The 26173-nt window shown below is 39.1% G+C and overlaps 1 protein-coding gene across 1 annotated transcript in view; it reads left to right on the forward strand.

Moving 5' to 3' along the window:
* The first annotated feature begins 214 nt into the window (after nt 1-214).
* Nucleotides 215-26173, forward strand: part of RECQL (RecQ like helicase) — a 36722-nt gene continuing 10763 nt past the window's right edge. The window contains exons 1-6 of the mRNA XM_064284495.1: nt 215-814; nt 2278-2325; nt 7685-7882; nt 9160-9339; nt 19969-20075; nt 23465-23663. Of these exons, the coding sequence (XP_064140565.1) occupies nt 799-814; nt 2278-2325; nt 7685-7882; nt 9160-9339; nt 19969-20075; nt 23465-23663 (748 nt within the window). The 5' untranslated portion in view covers nt 215-798. The remainder of the gene's footprint in view (nt 815-2277; nt 2326-7684; nt 7883-9159; nt 9340-19968; nt 20076-23464; nt 23664-26173) is intronic.

Genomic DNA, 26173 nt, shown 5'->3' on the forward strand with positions numbered 1-26173 from the left:
CGTTTCTCACTGGCTAAAGCGCCTCTCAATTTGACCCAATCGCAGGTCGTCTTGTTTGGCGACGCTCATGGCGGCCACACCCCCGGACCAATTAGAGAAGGATGTCACTTGCGATTGGTTGAACGGACCGACCCGGAAGGGTGGATTCTCTGGTCTAGGGAGAAGGGAACCTGTGGCGGGAAGGCTTTATAAGAGAGCGGCTGGAAGGGTGAGTTAACAGTCTCGAGTCCCGGACGCTTTGGGGGTCGTAGTCTAGGGACCTGGAGGGTCCTCCACGAAGCCCATGGGCAGATGTTCTGGGGGTAACACCTGATACAACTTCGAGGTGCCAGTGGTGTGCCCTCCTTTCATCTTTTCTTTTCCTGCCTGATTGCAAGGTCCTTCCACCCACACATTGACAAGGGAGAAACAAGGGCGTTTCCTTGCTCTCATGGAACTTGGGCCGTAGGGACACACTCATCTGCCAACAGTTCTCCTGTTTTTACAGCTTTTTCCATGCAGGAGGCTTGGGCACCAAAACTTGTTTATTGAAACCAAAACCAAACTCATTGCCTTCTAGCGGATTGCGACTCCTAGCTACCGTATAGGACAGAGTAGAACTGCCCCATAGGGTTTCCAACGCTTTACCGAAGCGGACTGCCGTTATCTTTCTCCTGATGAGCGGCCGGTGGGTTGAACCGCCAACCTTTTCGATTAGCAGCCGAATTCTTCTTAACCATTGTACCACCAGGGCTCCTTGCCTGTTTATTGGCAGCCAACTTTTATTGGGAAACACCATGGAGATGCTTCTTCCACCCTATGCTTCACAGTAGAAGTATGCTTCACGTTAAGTTACTGTTTCTAAACGCAGGTGACGGGAGAGGGGTGTGTGTGTGTGTCTGATTTCACTTGTGGTACCTCAGTGTTGTTTTCTTTTGCATCACATCCGTCTGCTGGCTGTCGCTTCTATAATTTTTCCTGTGGTCGTCTAGCATATACTTTGATAGATCTGCTTTTTTTTTTTTTTTTCCGGATGCATGTTGAAATTTTGCTATTAAATCACACCATTTGGGGGATAATAGAGCTTATGAGCAGTCTTTTAGCGGTTTAATTATAGTCGTTTATATTTGTGAGGAAGAGTTGGTTATAGATTGTATCCTTGCATAACGGTAGAGATAGGCCCTGCTTTCAATCTCAGCAAACCCGTTGAGCACTTTGCTAGGCTCTGTGAATACAGATATGAACAGATTGAACCTGTGTTCTGCTGCAGAACTTTACACTCTAGGGAAGGAGAATTACGTTCCCAGAAAGTGGTGGAGAAATGCTCATTATTATATATAATTAGAAGTTCTAGGTTTACTCCCCTGCTTAAAAATCTTTTAGTGGAGTGGCTATTCCAATCTCCATAGCAAGGCATAAAAAACCCAGCCAGTTTGTCTTTTCCAGCCTAATGGTGGCTTCAGAATTCAACGTAGGAATAGCTCAAGGCTGGTAGTCTGAGTAAGGGTAGGGTGGTGCTGAAGCTTCTTTTGGATAGCATTCTAAGTTTTATAAAATGCTGGTTGTCCATATCAGAGAGCTGGTGTTTAGGGGGAATCAAGCCTCATCATCTTTCACTTGCCCTGTGCACTCTAAATTTTAGTCATTCTTAGATACTTGGAATTCCTTAATACAAACCATATTTTTCCCCACCTCTCAGACTTTTCTGTGTTCTCTCCATCTGAGATCTAACCCCTCCATAAAATGCCAATTAATCTTTGAAGATTGAGTTTAAGTTTTAACTCTTATAAAATTGCGTTGAACAAAGTAATTAATTTGATTATTTAGGTGGGTTTTGCTTAATGTGGGGGCATTTGAATCTATCCAACTTGTTATCTATAGGATAGTTCTGTAATTTCAATTGTACAGGTAGTAAAAGAGGCTTAGAGGAACAGGGTAGGTAATTTTACCAAGGCCACACAATACTTTAGTGCTGGAACTGAAATTGAACTGGCCTGTTTAACCTTAAATCTTTGCTCTTTTTTGTTGTATCACTTTATATCTGGTATGGGAAGGGTTATTGACATTGAACCTGTCATGTATATGTTTATGAGACTTTGGACACTTCTAAACCTATAGAATTTTCCTTGAAAGTTAGTATGGGAAAAATCATGTATGTAGCCTTTATTGAAAAGGTTACCGCAATATATGGTATACTTTCTAATGATTTTTTGTGTGCTTTGTAGTGACAGATTATCATTGATTATTATCAACAGTACTTTTTTAAAAAAATTGTTTTACATGTTCTTTTATTTATAGAAAGAAATTTGAATCTCCAGTTCAGTTTTAGAATGGCATCCGTTTCAGGTTAGTAGAAATAATTACATTTTGTAGTTTGTTCTGCTTTATTTCTAGTTATTGTTTAAAAAAATGCTTGTTTTTAAAATTCTGATTATAGGAATGACATGTTTTGATTGAATTCAGGAAACCTAAGAAAGTAGAATAATGTGTAAATCACTTCTAACCCCACTACTCAGGTTAATACTGTTAACATTTATATGTATATTTTTCAACAAAATTTGTAACATTTTATACATATTGTTTTCCAGCTTGGTTTTAAAATACAGCATATATATAAAACATAGAGTAGTTGTTGAAATAAATTCTGTTTATACTGCTCTGTTGTTTCAAAGTGACATTTATTAATCTTCTAGTGCTGAACTTTTAGGCTATTTCCATTTTTAAAATGTAAATAATACTGTACTGAACATCTTTGAATCTAAATCTTTGTGTGCTTTTCTGATTTTTTCTTAAGATAAATTCCTAGAAATTGAGCTATTGAAAGTGTTTTTAAACATAAAGGATTAAGAACATCTATTATTCTACCTTTCCCAGGCAGCCACTTAGCATTTTCATCTATTATTTGTTTCTATAAACTTGTCCAGATTGTACTTTATTAGTGAGATCCTGATATCTATTTGATTAAGATGTGAACGGCAGGAGTGGGAGACTTATGCTATGGTCTTTTTTTAGCCTTTTGTAAGGTATAGTGAACATGGCCTCTGTTACTAGCTCTGCAAGTGGGTTAACGAGATTAGGTTGTTTTCAAATTTGAAAGAAATGTTTTTCTTAAATATGGACCACACTTCTCTACCCCACACACAGAATTTTACGATTTACTTAAATATAAATATGAATTTTTTGTTCTTAATTGCTGTTGAGTCAATTCTAACTAATGGCAACCCCGTGTGTGTTAGAGTAGAACTGCTCCATAGGGTTCTCAAGGCCGTGACCTTTCAGAAGCAGATCACCAGGCCTGTCTTCCAAGGCATCTCGGAGTGAGTTCCAGCCACTAACCTGTCAGCGATTAGTTGAGTGCTTAACTGTTTGTGCCACCCAGGGACTCCATACATATGAATACATAGTGAGAATACAGATGGTTTTGGCCATCTATATGGCCAAAGGCTTGTTTTCACAGGCTGAGGATTAATAATAATTGGTAACAATGTCAATTATATTAAATAATGACCCAAGTGATGTTTACTTAGAGACAAAAAAGAGTGTTTAAGAGATGTTACTAAACATAGATGGAACAGCATGGTCATTTTAGATTGCGTAAGTTATTCCACTTAACAAGACATCATGCATCATCAGTGGGATATAATTTAAAAATCAGCGAATAATGAAATAGATAATTTTTATTTAAGAAGGAGTAATTATTGTTGTTAGCTGCCGTTGAGTTGGCCCCAGACTCATGGAAGCCCCATGTGTTACAGATTAGAACTGCTCCGTAATTTTTTCCTGACTGTAATCTTTATAGATGCATATTGCCAGGTATTTTCTTCTGCAGAGCCTCTGGTTGGGATTGAACCACCAATCTTTTGGGTTAGCAGCTGATTGCAAACCACCTGCACCACCCTGGATCCTTTTACTTTGGTTAATTTCTTCAAAATATTGATCCCCTTTCAAGTAAGCTCACCTGTTCTGTTGCTGTACCCACTTGTACTATACTTGAAATATGTCTTTGAAATCGCCTTCAGACAGTTTGTTGCTGTGGATTTGATGGCTTTCAGAGTGGCAAATCACTTTCCTTTCATTGTTAGTTTCAGTTTGGGATGTTGCTAGAAATAGTGCTGTTTCTGTCTGCATTGGCTATCAGCTGAGGAAAACCGGAGCGTTCAATGTGCTCTTCAGATACAGCGGTGGTAGGTAATAAGCCCCATGCACTTGTAGTCCTGCTCCGCTGTGGATTAGGTGCTGGTGAGATCGTTTACCAGGCTTTTCAGTCTCACCTCCTGTAGTAAAAGTCTCGTGTTATACAGGCCAGCATTAGATATTGTATGATTTTAAACAATAATATTAAAACACCTCGATTTACTGCAACTACCCATACTTTCTTCTATTCTGAGTCTGTCAAAGTTTTATCCAAGATATGATGATATTGTAGCGTGGATATATCTGTATCAGGTGGGGTTTGATCAGCGAAGCAGAACCACTGTGAATGATGTAAGGGATTTATTATAGAGATTAGACCTTATGTTTATGAGAACTGGCTAAGTACTGTATGTGTGTGTGTATGCACACATACATATGTACATTTATACATATATGTTGCTCCTTTGTTTAGCACTGGGCATGAAGTCAGCAAAGCCAGCAGTTGGGAAGAGAAGATTGATATAAAGTAGGAGAAGTAACCCATGAGGAGAAATGTCTTTATCAGTCCCTCACTGTTCCAAAGCTTCCAACTTGGGTGATGCAGGAGACCTGTCAGGGAGCCAGTGCACTTCACTATGGAGCTGCAGACAAACCTGGCTGAGGCTTCAGAGAAGCTGGAGGGGAAAAACTGATAGAATCTGAAGGAGCTGCGGGCCCAGCTGCTTCCCCAAGACTATCTAGCAGGAGCTGGAGGTATGGGCCTAGCTGCTGCCCCATGCCAGTGGGGAAGCCAGTCCTGACTATACCGACTTCCTTAAATATAGGAAACCTGGTAGTGCTTCACTTCTACCTTCTAACTCCCTGGCAGCCCTAGAACTGTGCAGGGAGGGAAATTCTAGGAAATGTGGTTTTACTTAGCTAAGTTCTCACAGTACAAAGGCTCTAGAGTCTACCCCTTATCTACTTGACACCCATGCACTATTCTTTTAACCATACTTGATCTCCACAAAAAGTTAGCAGCAAAATCATGCTTTTGCCTCATATGGTGCAGCTATCCTATGTACAACCAAATACAAATTGACTCTCTTCCCCAGAAAGGGTACAAATTCTCTTTTTCGTCTTTGGCTGATGCTCATCCTTCTTCTTGCTGAATCACATCCCTCTTGCTAACTGTGTAGCTTAAATCCTGAGATTTAAGTAGCCTTAAATCAGCTACTATTAACGTGTCCTGTATTAGTAGATGATAGGGGACTAGAATAGGAGACCAAAAAAACCTTGGTTAACGTATATACAAATATCAAAATAAGGAAGAAATGAAGAAATGCTCATAGTGATTACAGTTATTGTTTTTACAACTGGTCATGTGGTCACAGCTGGTATTTATAAAAACCTTTTTCCACTACCCATTTCATATTCATTTTTCCTCAGCGACACTTCACTCCTTGAAGGGCCTGGGTCGTTAGCTGTCCTGCATGTATTGACTTGTTATACTTTTCCACTGTCTGTAATCACAGGAAGTGGAAGTACTAAGAGATGCCCTAAAGGGTCTCCTGTATTCAAGACATACTCCTCCAGTTTCCCTGTAATAATCAGGGTACTCACCCCAGGCAGTACAGTGGCTCTCTTCTTTGCCTATTGATTTACTGACAGGAGGAGCCCAAGGTGGCCTGGTGGCAGTCTCAATGTCCAGTTTAATGGAACCATTGCTTTGTCGTCTAATAGAAACATTTCTGATACCTCTAGATGAGCACAGCCCAAAGTTGCTGGCATGGAAAGCAAAAATTTTACTAGTGGATCACTAGTGAAATGAAAGGGCCCACTCTCATTTCCACTTCTTGATTCCCAGGCCCATGAATCCTGACTGTGGAAGGAAAAGCACCGGACACAGATTATAGCATAAGTCTTGCCACCCAGCTGGTACCACAGTTGAGCCTTAAAAATACCATTCTATTATTTTATCAAGCCAGCTGCCCCAGGGTGATGGGAAAAATGGTTAGACCAATTCATTCCTTGAGTCTGAGCCTTCTGTTAAACTTTATTTGCTGAGTTCTTTAGTCAGGAATAATTCTGTGTGGAATACCATGATGGTCAATAAAGCATTCTTTGAATTCATGGATGTGGCAGATGCATGGCAGGCGGGGAGGCACGTCCATATCCAGAGTAAGTGTCTATACCAGCGATAATCCAGAGGACACTCCCTTCACCAAAGCTATGAGCCGCATGATCCAATGAATCTGGTGGTGTTTGCGATGACTTTGACAAATAGGGGCGCTGTCGGGTGCCTTGGCACCATGGATGAGTCACAGCATTGACCGTTAGGATTTTGAAGCAAAGCTATGCCATCCTCCACAGATAACTATCCTTTAGGGCTTGCTGGATTTTGCACTGAGAGGTGGCAAGGGTAGATCCTTAAAAGGGTTAGCAGTCCCGTGGAGGCCCAGGTGGTACAAACAGTTAATATGCTTGGCTGCTAACTAAAGGGTTGGAGGTTTGAGTCCACCCAGAGCACCTTGGTAGAAAGGCCTGGTGATCTACTTCGTAAAAATCAGCTCCTGAAAACCCTGTGGAGCACAGTTCTACTCGGACACACACTGGGTCGCCATGAGTTGAATCAACGCGATGGCAACTTTTTTTTCCCCCCGATCTCATGCAGTGTTCTCTTGTGGCCAGCCCTAACCCAGAATTGGGCAGAGAAGGGAATTCTAGCAGTTGGCATAATACAAAGCCACCACCACCTCCTATTTTATCATAACCATAAGATTTCCTCTTATGAAGAGAGTTTCAAACTGGGCACAGATTACTGCAGGCAGATGAATTAGAAGGCGACAAAGACATCTTTCAAATTTGTTCAGCTTCCACTGATGTGCCAAAAGGAATGTCACTTTGACTTTAATACTTGGATTGATTAGAATCATATATTGCGGCTTCTTTTACTACTTGGATTGAATACATTGAGGCCTCTTTATAAATAAGTTACAATGAAGTTGTAATACCAATTCCAATAGTACACTTGATTTCTCTTTTTATTTATTACACTATCATGTTTACAATCATGAACTTCTTATTATGCCAACAAATATAATGTTTTCTGGAAACAATAGTCAAGGAGTTAGGTGGTTACTTTTTGTAGCTTTCTCTTGCTTCACAGACTGGTGACTTTACTTAAATGATTTAGGATATTGCTGGACTGCTTCTCTACAACATAATAATAAAAAATAGCTATCATTTATTAAATGCTCAGCTATGTACCAGGCACTGTGCCAAGAACTTTCAGTATGTTCTCTCACTTGATTCTTTATAGCAGTACGATGAAAGTTGGGTATTATCCCCATTTTACAGATGTGGAAATTGAGGCTTAGTTAAGCAGCTTGCCTGAGGTCACTCAGTGGGTAAGTGGAAGACCTGAGATTTACCTTAGGTCTGTATGACTCCAAAACATGTGCTCTTAACCACTCTGCTGTACTATTGATTTGCCTGTAGTTTAGATGGTGAGGAAAATCCAAAAATCAACAGAACCTTAAAATTATAACTTAAGTTTATTAATCATTGTATCTTTTTATCCCTCTCATAGTTCTAACCGAGGAACTGGAGTCTATAACCAACGAGCTACATGCAGTAGACATTCAAATTCAAGAACTTACGGAAAGAAAACAAGAGCTTATTCAGAAAAAAACTGTCCTAACGAAGAAAATAAAGCAATGTTTAGAGGATTCTGATGCTGGGGCAAGCAACGATTGTGATTCTTCCCCTGATACTTGGAATAAAGAAGGTTTACTCTTTTTTTTTCTTTTAAATTTGCTAGGTTTTCTTTTTTTTTTTTCCTTCTCATTTCTTTAAACTAGAGTTATATTATTCTGCACAAGTCAGTGCTTCCCATTATGCTTAGGAGTGAAGTTGGTCATTCCTAAAGTGGAATGAGAAACTTGGAGGCAGACCATCTTTACGTACTTTTTGTAGTTTTTTGAATTCAGCTTTTATTACTCAGATGCTATGATTATTTCCAAATATGATTCTAGCAACATTAATCAATGTTTGGAAAATAATGTATTTTGTTAAGCTAAATTTTCCAAGTTTTAACTTAAAAAAGGTAAGCAATTAAGAAAAAAAAATATTCAAACTTCTTCCCCAAACCTAGTTTATTTCCCTGCCCTAGTGTCCCAGCTGGAAACCCTGGTGGCGTAGTGGTGAAGAGCTACGGCTGCTAACAAAAAGGTCCGCAGTTCAAATCCACCAGGCGCTCCTTGGAAACCCTATGGGTCAGCTCTACTCTGTCCTATAGGGTCACTATGAGTCAGAATCAACTCCATGGCAGTGGGTTGTTGTTTTGTTTCGTAGTGTCCAAACCATTCTTGCCGTAAGATCTTGCTAAGCCTCGTGTTTATCATTAATTATAAAGAATACCAGAGCTCTAGAAGGAAATCCAAATGTTTTGGGGGGATTGTTTTCCAGTGATTTGCTTCTAAGCAAGATAGGTATATCATCAGTTCCAGACAATTGCAAACCTTTTCCCTGGTATTTGAGTTTTGTATGATACTATGCTGGAGCCCTGGTGCCTCAGGGGTTAAGAGTTCGGCTGTTAACCAAAAGGTTGGCAGTTCAAATCCACCAGCCACTTCTTGGAAACCCTATGGGGCAGTTTTCCTCTGCCCTCTAGGGTCATTATGAGTTGGAATCAACTCGATAGCAGCGGGTTTTTTGGTTTTGATGTCATACTCTGACATCTCTGATCAACATTCATACTGTTTTACAAATACCTCATCAAACACCATCTTTTGTGTAGGTTAATCCTTTACTGGCAAACAGTTTCCTTTTCTTTCTGATGTAGTATTTCTTAAAATAGATCATTTAATTTGTTTTTCCTTTGCTTTGCTTTGCTTAGCTTAGTGAGTTAAACTAATCTCAAAATTATTATAAAACTTTAATGTTCCGAAAGTATTAAAAGTCTTATATTTATCTTATTCTTTATTATAAAGCAGCCACTCAAGTTTGTGTTTCATTTACAATCCTAATAGTTCTAACAATTTTAGCTTACTTTTCTCTTTCTAGATTTTCCATGGTCTGATAGGGTTAAAGATGTTCTGAAGAATGTTTTTAAACTCCAGAAGTTCAGATCGCTTCAGCTCGAAACTATTAATGTAACAATGGCTGGGAAGGAGGTATTCCTTGTTATGCCTACAGGAGGTGGAAAGAGCTTATGCTATCAGTTACCAGCATTATGTTCAGATGGTATGTATGAATAAAGATTAATTTTAAATTGAAGAAATGTCATTTCTCTTGATATCTCTCTCTCTCTCTCTCTCTCTCTATTTTTTCGTTATTGTGCTTTAAGTGAAAGTTTACAATTCAAGTCAGCTTCTCATACCAAAATTTATACACACATTGTTATGTGACTGTGGTTGCTACCCCTTTATGTGACAGCACACTCCTCCTCTTCACCCTCTATTTCCCATGTCCATTCAACTAGCTCCTGTCCCTCTCTGCCTTCTCGTCTTACCTCCTGACATCTCACCTCATGTATCTACTTGAGCTAGGAAGCGCACTCTTCACAAGTATCATTTTATGTCTTATACTCAGATCTAGTCTCTGTCTGAAGAGTTGGCTTTGGGAAATGGTTTTAGTTTTGGGCTAGCTGAGAGTCTGGGGACCACGTTTTCTGGGGTCTCTCCAGTTTCAGTCAGACTATTAAGTCTAGGGGGTCTTTTTACTAGAATTTAAGTTCTGCACCCCATTTTTCTCCTGCTGTGTCGGGGACTCTGTTGTGTTCCCTGTCAGGGCGGTCATTGGTGGTAGCCAGGCACCATCTAGTTCTTCCAGTCTTGGGCTGATGGAGTCTCTGCTTTATGTGCCCCTTTCTGTCTCTTGGGCTCATATTTACCTTGTGTTTTTGGTGTTCTTCATTCTCCTTTGCTCCAGGTGGGTTGGGACCAATTGATGCATTTTAGATGGCTGCTTCCTAGCTTTTAAGACCCCAGATGCCACTCACCAAAGTGGGATGCAGAACATTTTCTTAATATACTTTGTTATGCCACTTGATCTAGATGTCCCCTGAAACCATGGTCCCCAGACCTCCACCCCTGCCACTCTGTCCCTCGATGTGTTTGGTTGTATTCAGGAAACCTCTTAGCTTTTGGTTTAGTCCAGTTTACTGACTTCCCCTATATTGTGTGTTGTCCTTCCCTTCACCCAAAATAATTCTTGTCTAGTTAGTGAATACCTCTCTTCCTCCTTCCCTACCCTGGTAACCATCAAAGAATGTTTTCTTCTGTTTTAAACCATTTCTTGAGTTCTCGTAATAGTGGTCTCATACAATATTTGTCCTTTTGTGATTGACTACTTTCACTCCACATAATGCCTTCCAGATTCATCCATGTTACAAGAGGCTTTGAAGATTCATTGTTGTTCTTTATCGTTGTATGAGTATACTATAATTTGTTTATCCATTTGTCCATTGTGAACTGTACTGCAGTGAACACGGGTAGGCATATATCTGTTTGTGAGATGGCTCTTATTTCTCTAGGATATATTCCGAAGAGTGGGATTGCTAGATGGTGTGGTACTTCTGTTTCTAACTTTTTGAGGAAACACCAAATCGATTTCCAAACTGGTTATACCGTTTTACATTCTCACCAGAAGTGTATAAGTGTTCCAGTCCTTCCAGAACCTCTCCAACATTTATTATTTTGTGTTTTTTTAATTAATGCTAGCCTTGTTGGAGTGAAATGGTATCTCATTGTAGTTTTGATTTGCATTTCTCTAAGGGCTAATGATTGTGAGCATTTCCTCATGTATCTGGTAGCTGCCTGAATGTCTTCTTTGGTGAAGTGCCTGTCGGTTTCCTTTGCCAATTTTTTAATTGGGTTATTTGTCTTTTTGTTGTTGAGGTTTTACAGTATCTTATAGCTTTTAAACTTTAGACGCTGACTGGATTTGTCGTAGCCAAAAATTTTTTCCCAGTCTGCAGGTTGTCTTTTTACTCTTTTGATGAAGTCTTTTGATGGGTATAAGTGTTTGATTTTTAGGAGCTCCCAGTTGTCTAGTTTCTCTTCTGGTGTTTGTGCATTGTTAGTAATGGTTTCTGTTCTGTTTATGCCATGTTGTAGGGCTCCTAGTGTTGTCCCTATTTTTTTCTTTCATGATTTTTATTGTTTTAGATTTTATATTTAGGTCTTTCATCCATTTTGAGTTAGTTTTTATGCATGGTATGAGATATGGGTCTTGTTTCATTTTTTTGCAGATGGATATCTAGTTATGCCAGAACCATTTGTTGAACAGACTGTCTTTTTCCCCAATTAATGGAGTTTGGGCCTTTGTCAAATATCAGCTGCTCATAGGTGAATAAATTTATGTCTGGATTCTCAATTCTGTTCCATTGTTCTAACTATCTGTTGTTATACGAGTACCAGGCTGTTTTGAGTACTGTAACGGTATAATAGGTTCTAAAATCAGGTAATATGAGGCCCCCCACTTTGTTCTTCTTCTTCAGTAATGCTTTACTTATCTGGGGCTTCTTCCCTTTCCATATGAAGTTGGTGATTTGTTTCTCCATCGCATTAAAAAATGCCATTGGAATTTGGATCAGGATTGCATTGTATCTGTAGATTGCTTTGGGTAGAATAGACATTTTCACAATATTGAGTCTTACTATCCATGAGCAAGGTATGTTTTTCCAGTTGTATAGGTCTTTTTTGGTTTCTTGCAGTACTGTCTTGTAGTTTTCTTTGTATAGCTCTTTTATGTCTCTGATTAGATTTATTCCTAAGTATTTTATCTTCTTAGAGGCTGTTGTAAGTGGTATTCATTTGGTGATTTCCTCTTCGACGTTCTCTTTGTTGGTGTAGAGGAATCCAACTTATTTTTGTTATGTTTATCTTGTATCTTGATGCTCTGCTGAACTCTTATATTAGTTTCAGTAGTTTTCTTGTGGATTCTTTAGGGTTTTCTGTGTATAAGATCATGTGATCTGCAAATATAGATGCTTTTACTTCTTCCTTACCGATCTGAATGCCCTTTGTTTCTTTATCTAGCCTAATTGCTCTGGCTAGGACCTCCAGCACAATGTTGAAAAAGAGTGGTGACAAAGGGCATCTTTTTCTGGTTCCCATTCTGAAGGGAATGCATTCAGACTCTCTTGATTTAGGATGATGTTGGCTGCTGGCTTTGTATAAATACCTTTATTATGTTGAGGAATTTCCCTTCTATTCCTATTTTGCTGAGTTTTTATCATGAATGCGTGTTGAACTTTGTCAGATGCCTTTTCTGTGTCAATTGATAAGATCATGTGGTTCTTGTCTTCTGTTTTATTTATGTAATAGATTACATCAGTTGTTTTTCTAATGTTGAACCATCCCTACATACCTGGTATGAATTCCACTTGGTCATGGTGAATTATTTTTTTATATGTTGTTGAATCCTCTTGGCTAGAATTTTGTTGAGGATTTTTACATCTAAGTTCATGGGGGATATTGGTCTGTAATTTTCTCTTTTTTGTGGTGTTTTTACCTGGTTCTGGTATCTGGGATATGCTGGCTTCATAGAATGAGTTTGGGAGTATTCCATCCTTTTCCGTGCTCTGAAATACCTTTTGTAGTAGTGGTGTTAACTCTTCTCTGAAAGTTTGGTAGAATTCTCCAGTGAAACCATCCGGGCACAGACTTTTTTTTTGTTGGAAGTCTTTAAATTACCTTTTCAGTCTCCCCTTTTGTTATAGGTTTATTTAGTGTTTCTACCTCTGTTTGTGTTAGTTTAGGTAGGTAGTGTATTTGTTCATTTTCTCTAGGTTTTCAAGTCTGTTAGCGTACAGCTTTTCATAGTGTTCTGTTATAATTCTTTTAACTTCAGTTGTGTCTGTTGTGCTATATCGCTCACCTAGTTTCTTATTAGGGTTATTTGCTTCCTCTCCTGTTTTTCTTTTTTCAGTTTGGCTAGTGGTTTATTGATTTTGTCGGTCTTTTCAAAGAACCAGCTTTTGGTCCTGTTTACTCTTTCAGTTGCTTTTCTATTCTCTAATTTTATTTAATTCTGCTCTAATTTTTATTTGCTTTCTTCTGGTACCCTAGGGCTTCTTTTGCTGCTCTCTTTCTATTTGTTTGAGTTGTAGGGTTAATGTTTTGATTTTGGCCCTTTCTTTTTAGATGTGTGCATTTATTGCTATGAATTCATCCCTGAGCACTGCTTTTGCTGTGTCCCGAAGGTTCTGGTAGGATGTGTTTTCTTTCTCATTTGATTTTATAATTTCTTTATTCCATCCTTAATTTCTTTTATAACCCAGTAGTTTTTTGAGCAAGATGTTGTTCAGTTTCCGTGTGTTTCATTTTTTTTCCCTTGCTTTTGATTTCTACTTTTATGACTTTATGGTCAGAAAAGATGCTTTGTAATATTTCGATGTTTTGGGTTCTTTTAAGGCTTGCTTTGTGGCCTAATATGTGGTCTGTTCTGGAGAATGTTCCACGTGCATTGGAAAAGAAGGTATACTTGGTTGCTGTTGGATGCAATATTCTGTGTATGTCTATGGGATCAAGCTGGTTGATTGTGGCATTTAGATCTTCTGTGTCTTTATTGAGCTTCTTTCTGAATGTTCCGTCCTTCACTGAAAGTACTATGTTGAAGTCTCCTACTATTATTGAGGAGCTGCCTATCTCTCTTTTCAATGCTGTTAGAGTTTGTTTTAGGTATTTGGGAGGGCTGTCGTTGTGTGCGTAAATATTTATCACGTTTATATCCTCCTGGTGTACTAACCCTTTAATCATTATATAGTGTCCTTCCTTAGTCTTTGTGGTGGATTTTACTTTAAAGTCTATTTTGTCAGAGATTAATATTGCCACTCCTGCTCTTTTTGATTATCGTTTGCTCGATATATTTTTTCCACCTTTTGAGTTTTAGTTTGTTTGTGTCTTTGAGTCTAAAGTGTGTCTCTTATAGGCAACATATAGATGGATCATGTTTTTTTTATCCATTCTGCCACTTTTTGTCTTTTTATTGGTGCATTTAGTCCGTTTACATTCAGTGTAATTATTGATAGTATGAGTTTAGTGCTGTCATTTTGATGTCTTTTTTTGTGTTGTTGACAGTTTCTTTGTTCCACTTAATTTTCTGTGCTGAGTCATTTTTCTTTATATATTTTCTTTTCATCTTTTTCCTTGTTGATTTTGTATTTGCTGTTTTTCTTGTTTTTTATTTTGACATGTAGGATTGTTAGTTTCCTTTATGGTTACCTTAATATTTATCCCTGTATTTCTAAGTTTAAACCAGTCTTTTATTTCTTTATATCACCTTGACTTCCTCTCCATATGAAAGAACTATGACTACATTTTTTAGTCTCTTTTTTTTTGTTTTAATGTTGTCATCTCTTACATATTGACATCTCTGTTTTCCTGTTTTCAGCGTTTTAGCTTTGATTTATTTTTGTGACTTCCCTATCTGTGTTTTTATCTGGTTGCTCTGTCTTGAGTTCTAGTGTTGGGTTGTTATCTGATGTTGTTGGTTTTCTAACTGGAGGACTCCCTTTAGTATTTATTGTAATTTTGGTTTGTTTTTTACAAATTCTCTAAACTTCTGTTTATCTGGAAATGCCCTAATTTCACCATCATATTTGAGAGAGAGTTTTGCTGGATATATAATTCTTGGCTGGTAATTTTTTCCCTTCAAGGCTTTATGTATGTCATCCCATTGCCTTCTTGCTTGCATGGTTTCTTCTGAGTAGTCTGGGCTTAGTCTCAATGGCTCTCCTTTGTAGGTGACTTTTTGTTTATCCCTAGCCACTCTTCAAATTCTCTTTATCTTTGTTTTTGGCAAGTTTGATTATAATGTCTAGGTGACTTTCTTTGGCATCTAGCCTATGTGGGGTTCAATGAGCATCTTGGATAGATATCTTCTCATCCTTCACGGTATCAGGGGAGTTTTCTGCCAACAAATCTTCAAGAGTTCTCTCTGTATGTTGTTATCCGCTGCCCCCCCCCCGCCACCTTCTGCTACTGCAATCACTTGTAGGTTATTCCTCTTGATAGAGTCCTGCATAATTCTTAGGGTTTCTTCATTTTTTTTAATTCTTTTATCTGATTTTTCCTCAAATAACTTGGTGTCAAGTGCTTTATCTTCAATCTCTCTAATTCTGACTTCCATTGCCTCAATTCTGCTCCTATGACTTTCTATTGAGTTGTCTAATTCTGAAATTTTAGCCTTCTGCATTTCCATTTGCTGTCTCTCTGTGGGTTCTGGCAGCCTGTTAAATTTGTCATTGTGCTCTTCCATAATCTTCTTAAGTTCCTGTGTTGCTTTGTCTCTGTGTTCCTTGGCTTGTTCTGCATTTTACCTGATCTCCTTCCTTGTTCTCTTGAAGAGTTCTGTGTATTAATCCTTTGTTTTCTACTTCCAGTAATTCCAAGAAATTCTCTTCCTCCGGAAGATTTCTTGATTCTTTCTTTTGGGAACTTGCTGAAGCTTTCGTGGTCTGCCTCTTTATGTGATTTGTTATTAACTGGTGTCTCTGAGCCATCAATAACTTATTTATTTTATGTTTTGCTTACTGTGTCCTAGCTTCTTGTTTTGTTTTTCGATATGCCCAAATATGCTGCTTCTGTGAGCTAGTTTGATTATTGGTGCCTTTGAAGCTCTAAGATCTTGTCATGAGGTGGTTAGATTTGTTACTAGTTTTTTTTTATATGAGCCCAGGAGTCCATTTACTTTTCTTATATGGATTCAGCTCAGGTGTCCATGTAGTCACCAGGTGTGTAGCGCAGGCTCTGATCCACAGTCCTAGATGGGCAGGGGTGATTAGAGTAGGCACAGGCATCTGGCTGTAGTAGGGGGTCATGTGCTGAGCAAGGCAGGGGGCTGACAGCCACCTCTGTCTGGGAGGAAGGTGTGTCCCTGTTCCCTGGAGTGTGTAGGTGGGTGGGTTTTGCATCTGGACTATGGGCACTCAGTGCTGTTGGCTGTAAGGACTGGGAAGCACTACTTATCCTTGGACCCCTGTTGCTGGTGGCTAGGTGGCGCAGGTGGAGCCACCAGTCCTCAGGCCCCTGATGTGAGTACGTGAGGACCCTGCTTAATGGGCAGAGTGGTGTCAGATGTCACCCACCTGCCACATAGCTGATGCAGTGAAATTAGGCTTCAGGTATATACCCTGTTGTATTGTGCTAATGAAGGCCTACACTGCTGATATAGGTTCACACAGGTCTATGCAGGGGTAAAAGGCATTTAAAGTCCATGGACCCTTATGTCTGTGCCCAAGCAAAGGAGCTGTACTTGTCCTGAGTTTCTGGCTTAGAGGAGCTGGCACATTATTTTTTCCTGCTTGTTAATTTGTTGCCTCCCCCAGGCCGGGAGAATGCCTCAGGGCGCATGAAGGGCCCTACTTCTGGCCCAAGGGAAGCATCAGTCACTGAAGCCAGCGTGGGACAGGTGCAGAGTGGGGAGGGAGCAGATAAATGGGAGAGAGGTTCTTCCCAAACAGGGTGTTTTTTGATCTGCACAGTAGGTTATATGGGTACTTATCTTTTGCCAATTGAGGGCCGCTTCTCGCTGATTCTGGAGGGTTAAGCAGATTCTCTGCTGCTCTGTCTCTCCCAATGTGGAAAACGTGTCCCAAATGCCACTGCTTGCCTCACATTGTATGGTAGCCATTCCAGCCTGCAGGGTGCTGGTTCTTAGCAGGTCAGGTCTGGCAACTCCACGCTGCTTCTGAACCATCTCTCTCCACACTCCGCCGCTCAATCCGATTCCTTAACTTTGCCTTCGATGTTCAGGGTCCCTAGATTGTCGTATATAATTGATTCACTTGTTTTGGGGGGTCTTTGTTATAAGAGGGACCACCGGAAGCATCTGACTACTCCGCCATCTTGGCCTCACCTCCCTTTTGATATATTTTTAAATATTTTAAAAAATAATATCTAGCCACATATATGTAAAAATCAAATGCATTTTTGTTGTTTTATTCATACATTTGAAGGGTTCTCATGAAGGGGAAACAATAAAAGCTTCTGAGAGTAATGCTTTTTATCTAGTTCCTAAAACATAATTTAAAAACATGATGTAAGGGAAAAAGCACTGGCAAAGGGTTCAGTAGACCTGGATTCTAATCCCAGATTTTTATTGAGTATCTGCTGTGGTGGTAGGCACTGGAGATACAGCAGTGAGCAAAATGGGCACAGTCTCAATTTCATGGAATTCATAGAGTCTAGCAGTGCTTTCTCAAACTTTTGTGTGCATAAGAATCCCCTGGGGATCCTTTAACATGCGGGTTATGATTTAGTGTGAGACCCAAGTCAGGTTTGAGACGCAAGGTTCTGCATTTCTAACAAGCTCCCAGGAAATACTGATTTTGCAGTTGAAATTAGCAAGGGTATAGCGCAGAGGTCGGAATCTTTGGGTGCTGTAAATGGTTAAGTGCTTTACTGCTAGCCAAAAGATTGGCGACTTGAACTCACCCAGAGGCACCTCAGAAGTTAGGCCTGACTATCTGCTTCCAAAAATCATAGCCTGCAAACTCTACGGAGCAGTTCTACTTTGCACATATGGGGTTGCCATGAGTCAGAATCACCTTGAGGGCAACTAACAACAACAAAGAGCAGAGGCCAGCAAACTTCTTAAAGGGCCAGAGAGTGAATATTTTAGGTTTTGTGATCCATGTGGCTTTATGGCAATTACTTTACTCTGCCATTATAGCCATTACAGCATGAAGCAGCTATGTTAAAAACCTGTTGCTGTTGAGTCAATTCTGACTTATAGGGACCCTGTAGGACAGAGTAGAACTGCCCCACAGAGCTTCCAAGGAGTGCCTGGTGGCTTTGAACTGCCCACCTTTTGGTTAGCAGCCGTAGCACTTAACCACTATGCCACCAGGGTTTCCGAAGCAGCTATAGGCAATGTGTGAACAAACAGATGTGGCTGTGTTCCAGTAAAACTTTAATACAAAAGCAGGCAGCTAGCCCTTGGTTTGCTGACCCCTTATCTAGAAAATACATGTAATTGCAAGTATTTGCAATAATGGTCTGGGGATAAAGGTTTTAATAGGGAACTAAAGAATCTGTGTGATAATCTGACCTAGGGGTATCAGGGATTGCTACCCTGAGGAAGTGTCATTTGGGCTGAAAACTAAGATAAGTAGGCAAAAGGGAGCTGGGAGAAAAAAAGTGTTTATTCAGGAAAACAGCATGTGTGAGAGCCCAAATGTAAGAGAGAACATGCGTGATACAGTGCATGCAGTAACTTAGAAGAATTGTCGTATAGTAGGCAGTGGTGAGAGATGCAGAAAGAGCCTTTTAAGCTATTTTTAAAACTTTTCCTTAGATTAGTGGTAAGCTGTTGAATGGTTTTAGACAGGTAAATGACTTGTCATGTTTGTGTTTTAGAAGGATAATTTCAGCAGATGAAAGGGTTTCAGAAATACTTGGGAGGTAGATTCCGTAGGACTTGGTATTGATTGGATGTGGGGCAAAGGAGAAATTTTAGGCTTGAGCAAATGGTGAGATTGTTTGCTGAACTTGGATGCACTAGAGAAAGACCTTATTTAGGAATGGGAAGACAAAAGGTAATGAATTCAACTGGGGACATGTTGAATTTAAGATGCCCCTGGTGATGCAATGGCTAAGCACTTGGGTGTCAACCTAAAGGTTGGCTGTTCGAATCCACCAGTGGCTCCTCAGGAGAAAGACCTGGCAATCTGCTCTCATAAAGGTTATAGCCTAGGAAACCCTATGGAGCAGTTCTACTCTGTCCTGTAGGGTCGTTATGGTGTACAGCAATGGCATAAAACATCCAGGTGGACTGTTTGCGGGGGTATTTGGGTTTAAAGGGTGGATCTAAGAGAGAAAGCTAATGAATGTAGGACAAGGAGTGTGGAAACTGGCTATGAAGGGAAAAAGATAGAGAGTCATAATTTAGGTGTCTAGGGTTTTTTCAAAGATGAGAGAGATGTGACCATGTTTAAATACACTGAGAAGGCACCAGTAATGAAGAAGGTGAAAATACAGGAAAGAGGGTGAAATCTTGGTAACGTCTTAATCTGAGAATGTTTATTTAAATGGGTCTGCTCCCCTCTCCCCACAAGGAGCCCTGTTGGCACAGTGGTTAAAGTACTCAGTTGCTAACTTAAAGGTCAATGGTCTGAATCCACCAGCCACTCCACAGGAGAAAGATGTGGCAGTCGGCTTCCTTAAAGATTATGGAAACCCTATGGGGCAGTTATTCTATGCTGTCCTATAGGGTCACTGTGAGCTATGAGGTTATTACAAGGAACAAACTGCAGAAATGTATGCTCATATGATTTTAACAATGTAGAATAGCTCTGGCAGTTATGAACAATTTCTGTCATAAGAGAAAGGGGTATATTAACAGAACTTCATTTAGTCAATAAACTATTCACTGATTTCTACTCAGAATAAATGAATGTGGTGCAGTAAGTGGAAGAATACTCACACAGCTGCCCTTCTCAGCTATATAGGTTGCTGTGTTTTCTTTGGAAAGCTTTGGGATGATTTTTCCCTGATACAACTGTGTGTTCTTTGACCCAATTTACATTATTTTACTGAGATTACCAATACTGATTGTTAAAAATGATAGCAAATTAAACATTCAAAATGTTGATATCTGTCTTTATTTTTATAGAAAATGAATAAGAGAAGAAATTTCTCTTTAGTCTCGTTTTTGTTTATTTGGCTTATACTCACCTCCTATGACCAAATATTCTTATCTACCTTCTTTATTAGTGAGGGTTAAAAATAGGTGGTAGTTGCATTGAAAATTCGCCTGAATCGATGGGTGCTGCCCACAGGCTATGGGTTATGGTAAAGAAGTTGAATGGTGGCAAATCATTCTGAAGATGATGTACAGTTTAAAGTGGATTTTTGTCTTTTTTAGGTTTTACACTTGTGATTTGTCCATTGATCTCTCTTATGGAAGACCAATTAATGGTTTTAAAACAATTAGGAGTTTCAGCTACCATGTTAAATGCTTCTAGTTCTAAGGTAAGTTGCTGTGGCTTTTTAAAAAAATTTAAACTGTTCACTGAAGTAGGAGCCTTAACTGCATTTGAGTTGCTTATAAAATTATAAACTGACAACTATTTATATCAGGAGTTGGCAGACTACTGCTCACGGGCTATTTCCGGTCCACTGTCTTATTTTTGTCTGGCCTGGGAGCTAAAACGGTTTTAAAAATATTTTTAAGTGGTTAAAAAAAAGCCATAGAAAAAATGTCTTGTGAAATATGAAAATTATATTACATTTAAATTTCATTGTCTGTAAATAAAGTTTTATTGAAACTTTGTTCATTCACTTATTGTCTGTGGCTGTTTTCACACTATACTGGCAGAGTTGAGTAGTTGCAGTAGAGACTGTGTGGCTCACAAAATCTGGTCCTTAGAGGAAATATCTGCCAACCTGTGTTTTGTATTCATTCTAAAATCAAAAGCAATGATTTCTAATTGTGCAATGTAATTAAATACAAAAAATGAATTAATGACAAGATACCCTACCCCTGGGAAGTTTCTTCTGTTTGGGAATAGTTTACCCTCATGTGAATAAAAGCATTGGTGTAGAATAAAGCATTTCCCTGCTATTCTCTTTTAAAAAACATATTACTGAAATTTTCAAAACTATTTAAAAGTAAAGAGAATAATAACTGCCATGTACCTAGTACCCACCTTTGACAGTTATTAACATCTGGCCGATCTTGTTATATCTGTGTACTCCCAATCTTCCCTTCCTCCTCTCTCTCTGCATATTCATTTTTAACAATTTCCAGACATCTATCAGTTTTTCATCTAATGGTTTTAGCAGCCACTGATAATTATTACTTGCCTTAGATCCATTATTTTGTTAAACCAGTTGTCGTTGAGTCAGTTCTGACTCATGACGACCTCATGTGTTTCAGAGTATAACTGTGCTTTGTAGGGTTTTCAATGGCTGTGACCTTTCATAAATAGATTGCCAGGATCTTTCTTCCCAGGCTCCTCTTGATGGAGTAAAAGTGTAAACCTTTCTGTTTAGTAGCCGAGCCCTTAACTGATTGTACCACCCAAGGACTCATTAAACCCCACCCTCCCCCCTACCCAAAAAACCCGAAACCATTGCTGTCTATTCCAACTCAATAGTGACTCTATAGGACAGGGTAGAGCTGCCACCATAGGGTTTTCAAGGCAGTAAATCTTTACCGGAGCAGACTGCCACATTTTTCTCCTGTGGAGCAGATGGTAGATTCCAACCACCAACCTTTTGGTTAGCAGCCAAGCTCTTAACCACTGTACCACGAGGGACTCATTATCTTTCCTACTTTATATATTATCTAGACATTTTCTGTAAAGGAACTTTTTCCTCATTAACTCTTTGCAGGATGAAAATACTTGGTTCTTTCTCTTTCTTTGCCAGTTTTCAAAATGAGTTGATTTCCCAGCATTCTCCAAAGTTGGTCAATATATTCTTTTATTTTGTTCAGGTGTTAGAAAATTATTTATAATAGATTTTTCACATATTTGATGTACTTCATTTTTTGAATTAAAAAAAAATTTTTTTTTTTCAATTCATAGTTACTATTCTCTTTTATGCTGAAGTAGTCTTTTGATAGCTTCCTTCTTTTATAACAAGATATCCCATGTTCATTTTGTACATTTCCCGCCCAGACGCGGAACCAGCCATTTCACTAAGTAGCCCTGGTCCCTTTGGTTTTTCTCATATATTTTTGTTTCATTTAAACTCTTATATAATTACATTACAACTGCTCTCTCATTCAACAGAATGAATCTGTTGAGAACATCGACCTTCTATACTTTCTTAAAACTGAAGAAGAAAGAGTAATAGTGATAGAAAGTAGCTTAGAAAGTTGCCAATAATTACAAGTTGGGGAGGTAAAAGAGAAAACATAAGTCCAGTCCAGTTTTCTGGTTGCTTTCACTAATAGTTCTTAGGGTACAACATTTTTTTGTGTTTTCAAACCTTGGTTCTCCATTGATTCTGCCAGAGTTTCTGGTTCTAGTATTTTATGGCACCTGCCCGTTTTTGAAAAAATAGCCTTATGTTTGCTTCCCTAAGGCTTCTAGGACATTTAGAACCAGTCAAAATGTTTAATACACTTTAGCTATTTCTTAACAGAATTCAGGGTATCTCTAGGAGTTAATGAACTACTTTTTTTGATGGGCTGATGAAAGCAGTTTCGACTGTCTCTGTTTATATCATTTTTCGTGGTTTCTTTACACGTTTTGGGCCCATTAGGTTAGAAGGGAAAAATGGCATCTAATTGCCAAATATTATATAAAATAGTATCAGAGCACTAAGAATGTAATAAATATTACCTTACTTTTTTTTTTCCCTTTGGTTACAATCTGAATTTAATGAATAAAATATAAAACTGTATGGCTTTTATATTTAAGAGATCATAAGTAGATTTGATAGCATTATTAAAGTAGCTAATAAGGAAAAATTTTGTTTATAGATCTGTCTATGAAGTGATTATAAATAAAATGTTAAACTTAATAAAACCTACCTTTATAAGGAACCCTAGTGGCGTAGTGGTTACGAGTTTGGCTGCTAATCAAAATGTCAGCAGTTTGAATCCACCAGCTGTTCCTTGGAAACCTTATGGGGCAGTTCTGCTCTGTCCTATAGGGTCACTGTGAGTTGGAATCAACTTGCTGGCAATGGGTTTGGTTTTTTTTTTGGTTGTAATCACAGCTACTTCATTTAGCTCACATGTTGGCTTTTATTATGAACTTAGAATTATGCCTTCATAGCATAAAACCAAAAAACCAAATCCATTGCTGTTGAGTCAATTCCAACTCATAGCGACCCTCTAGGATGGAGTAGAACTGCCCCATAGGGCTTCCAAGGAACAGCTGGTGGATTTGAACTGCTGACCTTTTGAATAGCGGTTGAGCTCTTAACCACTACACCACCAGAGCACCAGTAAAACTCTAAAAATCAAACTCATTGCTGTTGATTCCAACTCATAGCCACCTTATAGGACAGAGTTGAACTGCCCCATAGGGTTTCCATGGAGCAGCAGTGGATTTGAACTGCCAATCTTTTGGTTAGCAGCTGAGATCTTAACTGCTGTGCCACCAGGGCTCCAATAGATGCTCTTTATTGAAGTGCCTTTTCACATTCAATTTTTGTTCTCTTTGTTGTCAAGCAAGGTTATATTTTTGTCACCAACAATTTGGGTTTAAGTAAATAACTAAAATGCTGTTTACACAGCTGCCACGAAGTTTAAGTACTGGGGCATGGTTTCCACTTTAATGAACTAAACAGCAGCTGCTAGAACACCCCAAGGCCATTGTGGCGTAATGTCTTCATTTAGCACTTAGTATTGCAGTTTGCTAGCTTAGTTATGCTATCATTGTGTCTGTTTTGCCTTTTGATAGGAACATGTGAAATGGGTTCATGCTGAAATGGTCAATAAAAATTCCAAGTTAAAGCTAATTTATGTGACTCCAGAGAAAATTGCAAAAAGCAAAATGTTTATGTCAAAACTAGAGAAAGCTTATGAAGCAAGAAGATTTACTCGAATTGCTGTGGACGAAGTTCACTGCTGTAGTCAGTGGGGACATGATTTCAGACCTGGTATGTACGCTTTATCTATAAAATGCTTTGATGTTAGGGTCTGCTTTCTTACTCAGCTTTGTGTGGTGGGTATCCCTGCTTCCGATAACATTATCCTCTCAGGTAGTTACACCTACTCCTCACTTATCGACTGTCTCGTTGTCTGACATTCACATTTATGACAATAGTAAACAATTTACTATCTATTTTGTGTATTAACAATGTACATCTGGCAGTATTGGATGCCAAGGTGCGAGGCAAGAGTAACACTGACTTTGATGGTTACAGTTATGTGATAGTTAAGGTTATGTACCAGTCTGGCTGGGCCATGATTCTCAGTGGTTTGGCAGTTATGTAATGATATAATTTGGCACTTATGTAATGATATAGTCATCTCCCTTTTGTGATCTGATGTAGTCATCCTCCATTTTGAATAATGCCAGTTTTCACATAATAACCTAGTCTTTGGAACCTAAACATATCGATAAGTGAGGAGTGGGTGTATTACTCATTTTCTCTTTCCCTAATATGAGGGGGACCAAGAGGCAGTACCTACTCTTTGTACTCCCCACTGCAATTTATAGTCTAATTGCCTTTATCTTTTGAAATGTGTGTCTGTTAGCAAATACTTACACTCTCCCATGTTTGTGGAAATTACTAACCTCACATTTGTTGAGGAGTTTGCATCTGCTCAGAATTTTCTTCTTTAGTCATTATCCTGGGTGTCTTCAGCATCCACACCCAAATCCTCAGTGTTAAAGTTCTTTGAGATATTTTAGCAACCCTTTTCTTCACTCCACCAACCTAATCTTCTCATAGCCTGAAGCAGTTTACTCAGACTTGCTCTATGCAACAGTCTGACATTCAAAATCCTACTCCCTGATTTCAACCTCTTTTCCTTCAGAACTTGCTGTACACACTCTTCTGGACCTCCTGGTCCCCGCTTTTCATCCTTCCTTACTTGTTCATGGCTCCAGTCACCACATGACAGTCACTGGCTTTGCCACCCAGCCTCTGCCCTGTTGCTTACTTCTGTTACATTCCCCCTGGACTGCCTAGCCATTTTACAAGTCTGCTTTGGGCACTGTGCTTGGTTGGCATGCTAGATCCATCTAGACCTCTGCCTTCTCCATTTCTGCTTTTTGGCTACTAAACATTTGTGGGAAAGGAATTTGCATAACTGCATTAATTTGTACTTTTTCAGTTTTCGTCATACTCAGCTGTCTTTTTATTTGTCCCTATTTCATTTCCCTAATACATTTCTGAAGTTTTTTATACAACGAACTTTCTCTTGAGGCCCTATCTCATACTTAGCACGTGGCTCCTACCTCCCAGAAAATAGATGCCATCAGATGTGATTCCTCTTTCCAAACATTGCTAATCTTTTTTTTTTTTTTAAGGCAGAAAAGGCTATTTTTTAATATAAAGGTAACCACTCCCATTCCATCCTTTCTTGCCTTGCTCTGTCAAGTTCCTTCTTCCTACGTGTTTAGTTTTTTTTTTAATCCCCTCCCTAAAACAAAAAGAAATTAGAACAGCCTTCTGACCCTTTCCACCTCTTTAAGGTATTGCCCTATCTTTGTTCTTTACTTTCAAACTTCTAAACTCAACGTCTTCATTTCTACTTCTTTCCCAACTCATTGAATCATTTCTGCCTCTACCACTCAACTGAAAAAGTCCACGGTGATGCCACCTCTCAAGGGCTTAATCCAGTGTCTCATCCCCCTTCATTCTCCTTCCCACTGCACTTCAATAGCATTTCATTCCGTTTACCTCTCACCTTGCTACTTTGTCCCCACTGGGTTACTGTGATGTAAGGCTCTTGGTTTTCTTCCTTTCCATTCTCCCCCACGTTGCTCTTCTTTTACTTCCTTAAATATTAGTGTTCTGTAGGGTTCTGGTCTCAGTCTTTACCGTTTCTCACACTCATCCAGAGAGAAGGGTAAAGGCTGAATTCTCTACCTCCAGAATTGTTTTAGGCATAGTTTTTTTTTTTTTTTAATTTTGATTTTAATACTTTAGGCAGGGCATATACTCTCTGGTAAGGACCCCACTGTCTTATCCAGACTACACATTTGTTACTGAAGGTATTTGATTCATGATTCTTGCCCTATATTCTCAGCCTGAGTGGTCTGATTACCATTGCTTTATATATCACCCTAACTTAGGCTGTTTCTGTGGAGCTGCTGCCAAGCTGTAATAAATTTCCCCCCAAAAGAATTTCCCTTTTACCTTCTGTTTTGCAACTGGGAATTCTACTGTTTGCCCACTTGCTGTTCTAGTATCTTGACCAATAACTTGATTTTCTTCCTCTCTCCTTGCTTTAACCCTTTTTCCTCCCCCTCTTCTCAAGCAGCCTGTCCTTCTGTCTTGCCAGTTTCTCCTTCAGTCTTCCCTACCTTAGAAATCATGCCACCACTCATATGTTTGCTCAGACCAAAATGTTAGCCATCATATGTATCTGTATCAGTATCAGGGTCCCTTCAGGAGATAGAAACCATACCAGTTATTCCACACAGAAAATTTAATAT

The sequence above is a fragment of the Loxodonta africana genome, chromosome 4, assembly GCF_030014295.1.
Source record: "Loxodonta africana isolate mLoxAfr1 chromosome 4, mLoxAfr1.hap2, whole genome shotgun sequence".
Taxonomy (NCBI): domain Eukaryota; kingdom Metazoa; phylum Chordata; class Mammalia; order Proboscidea; family Elephantidae; genus Loxodonta; species Loxodonta africana.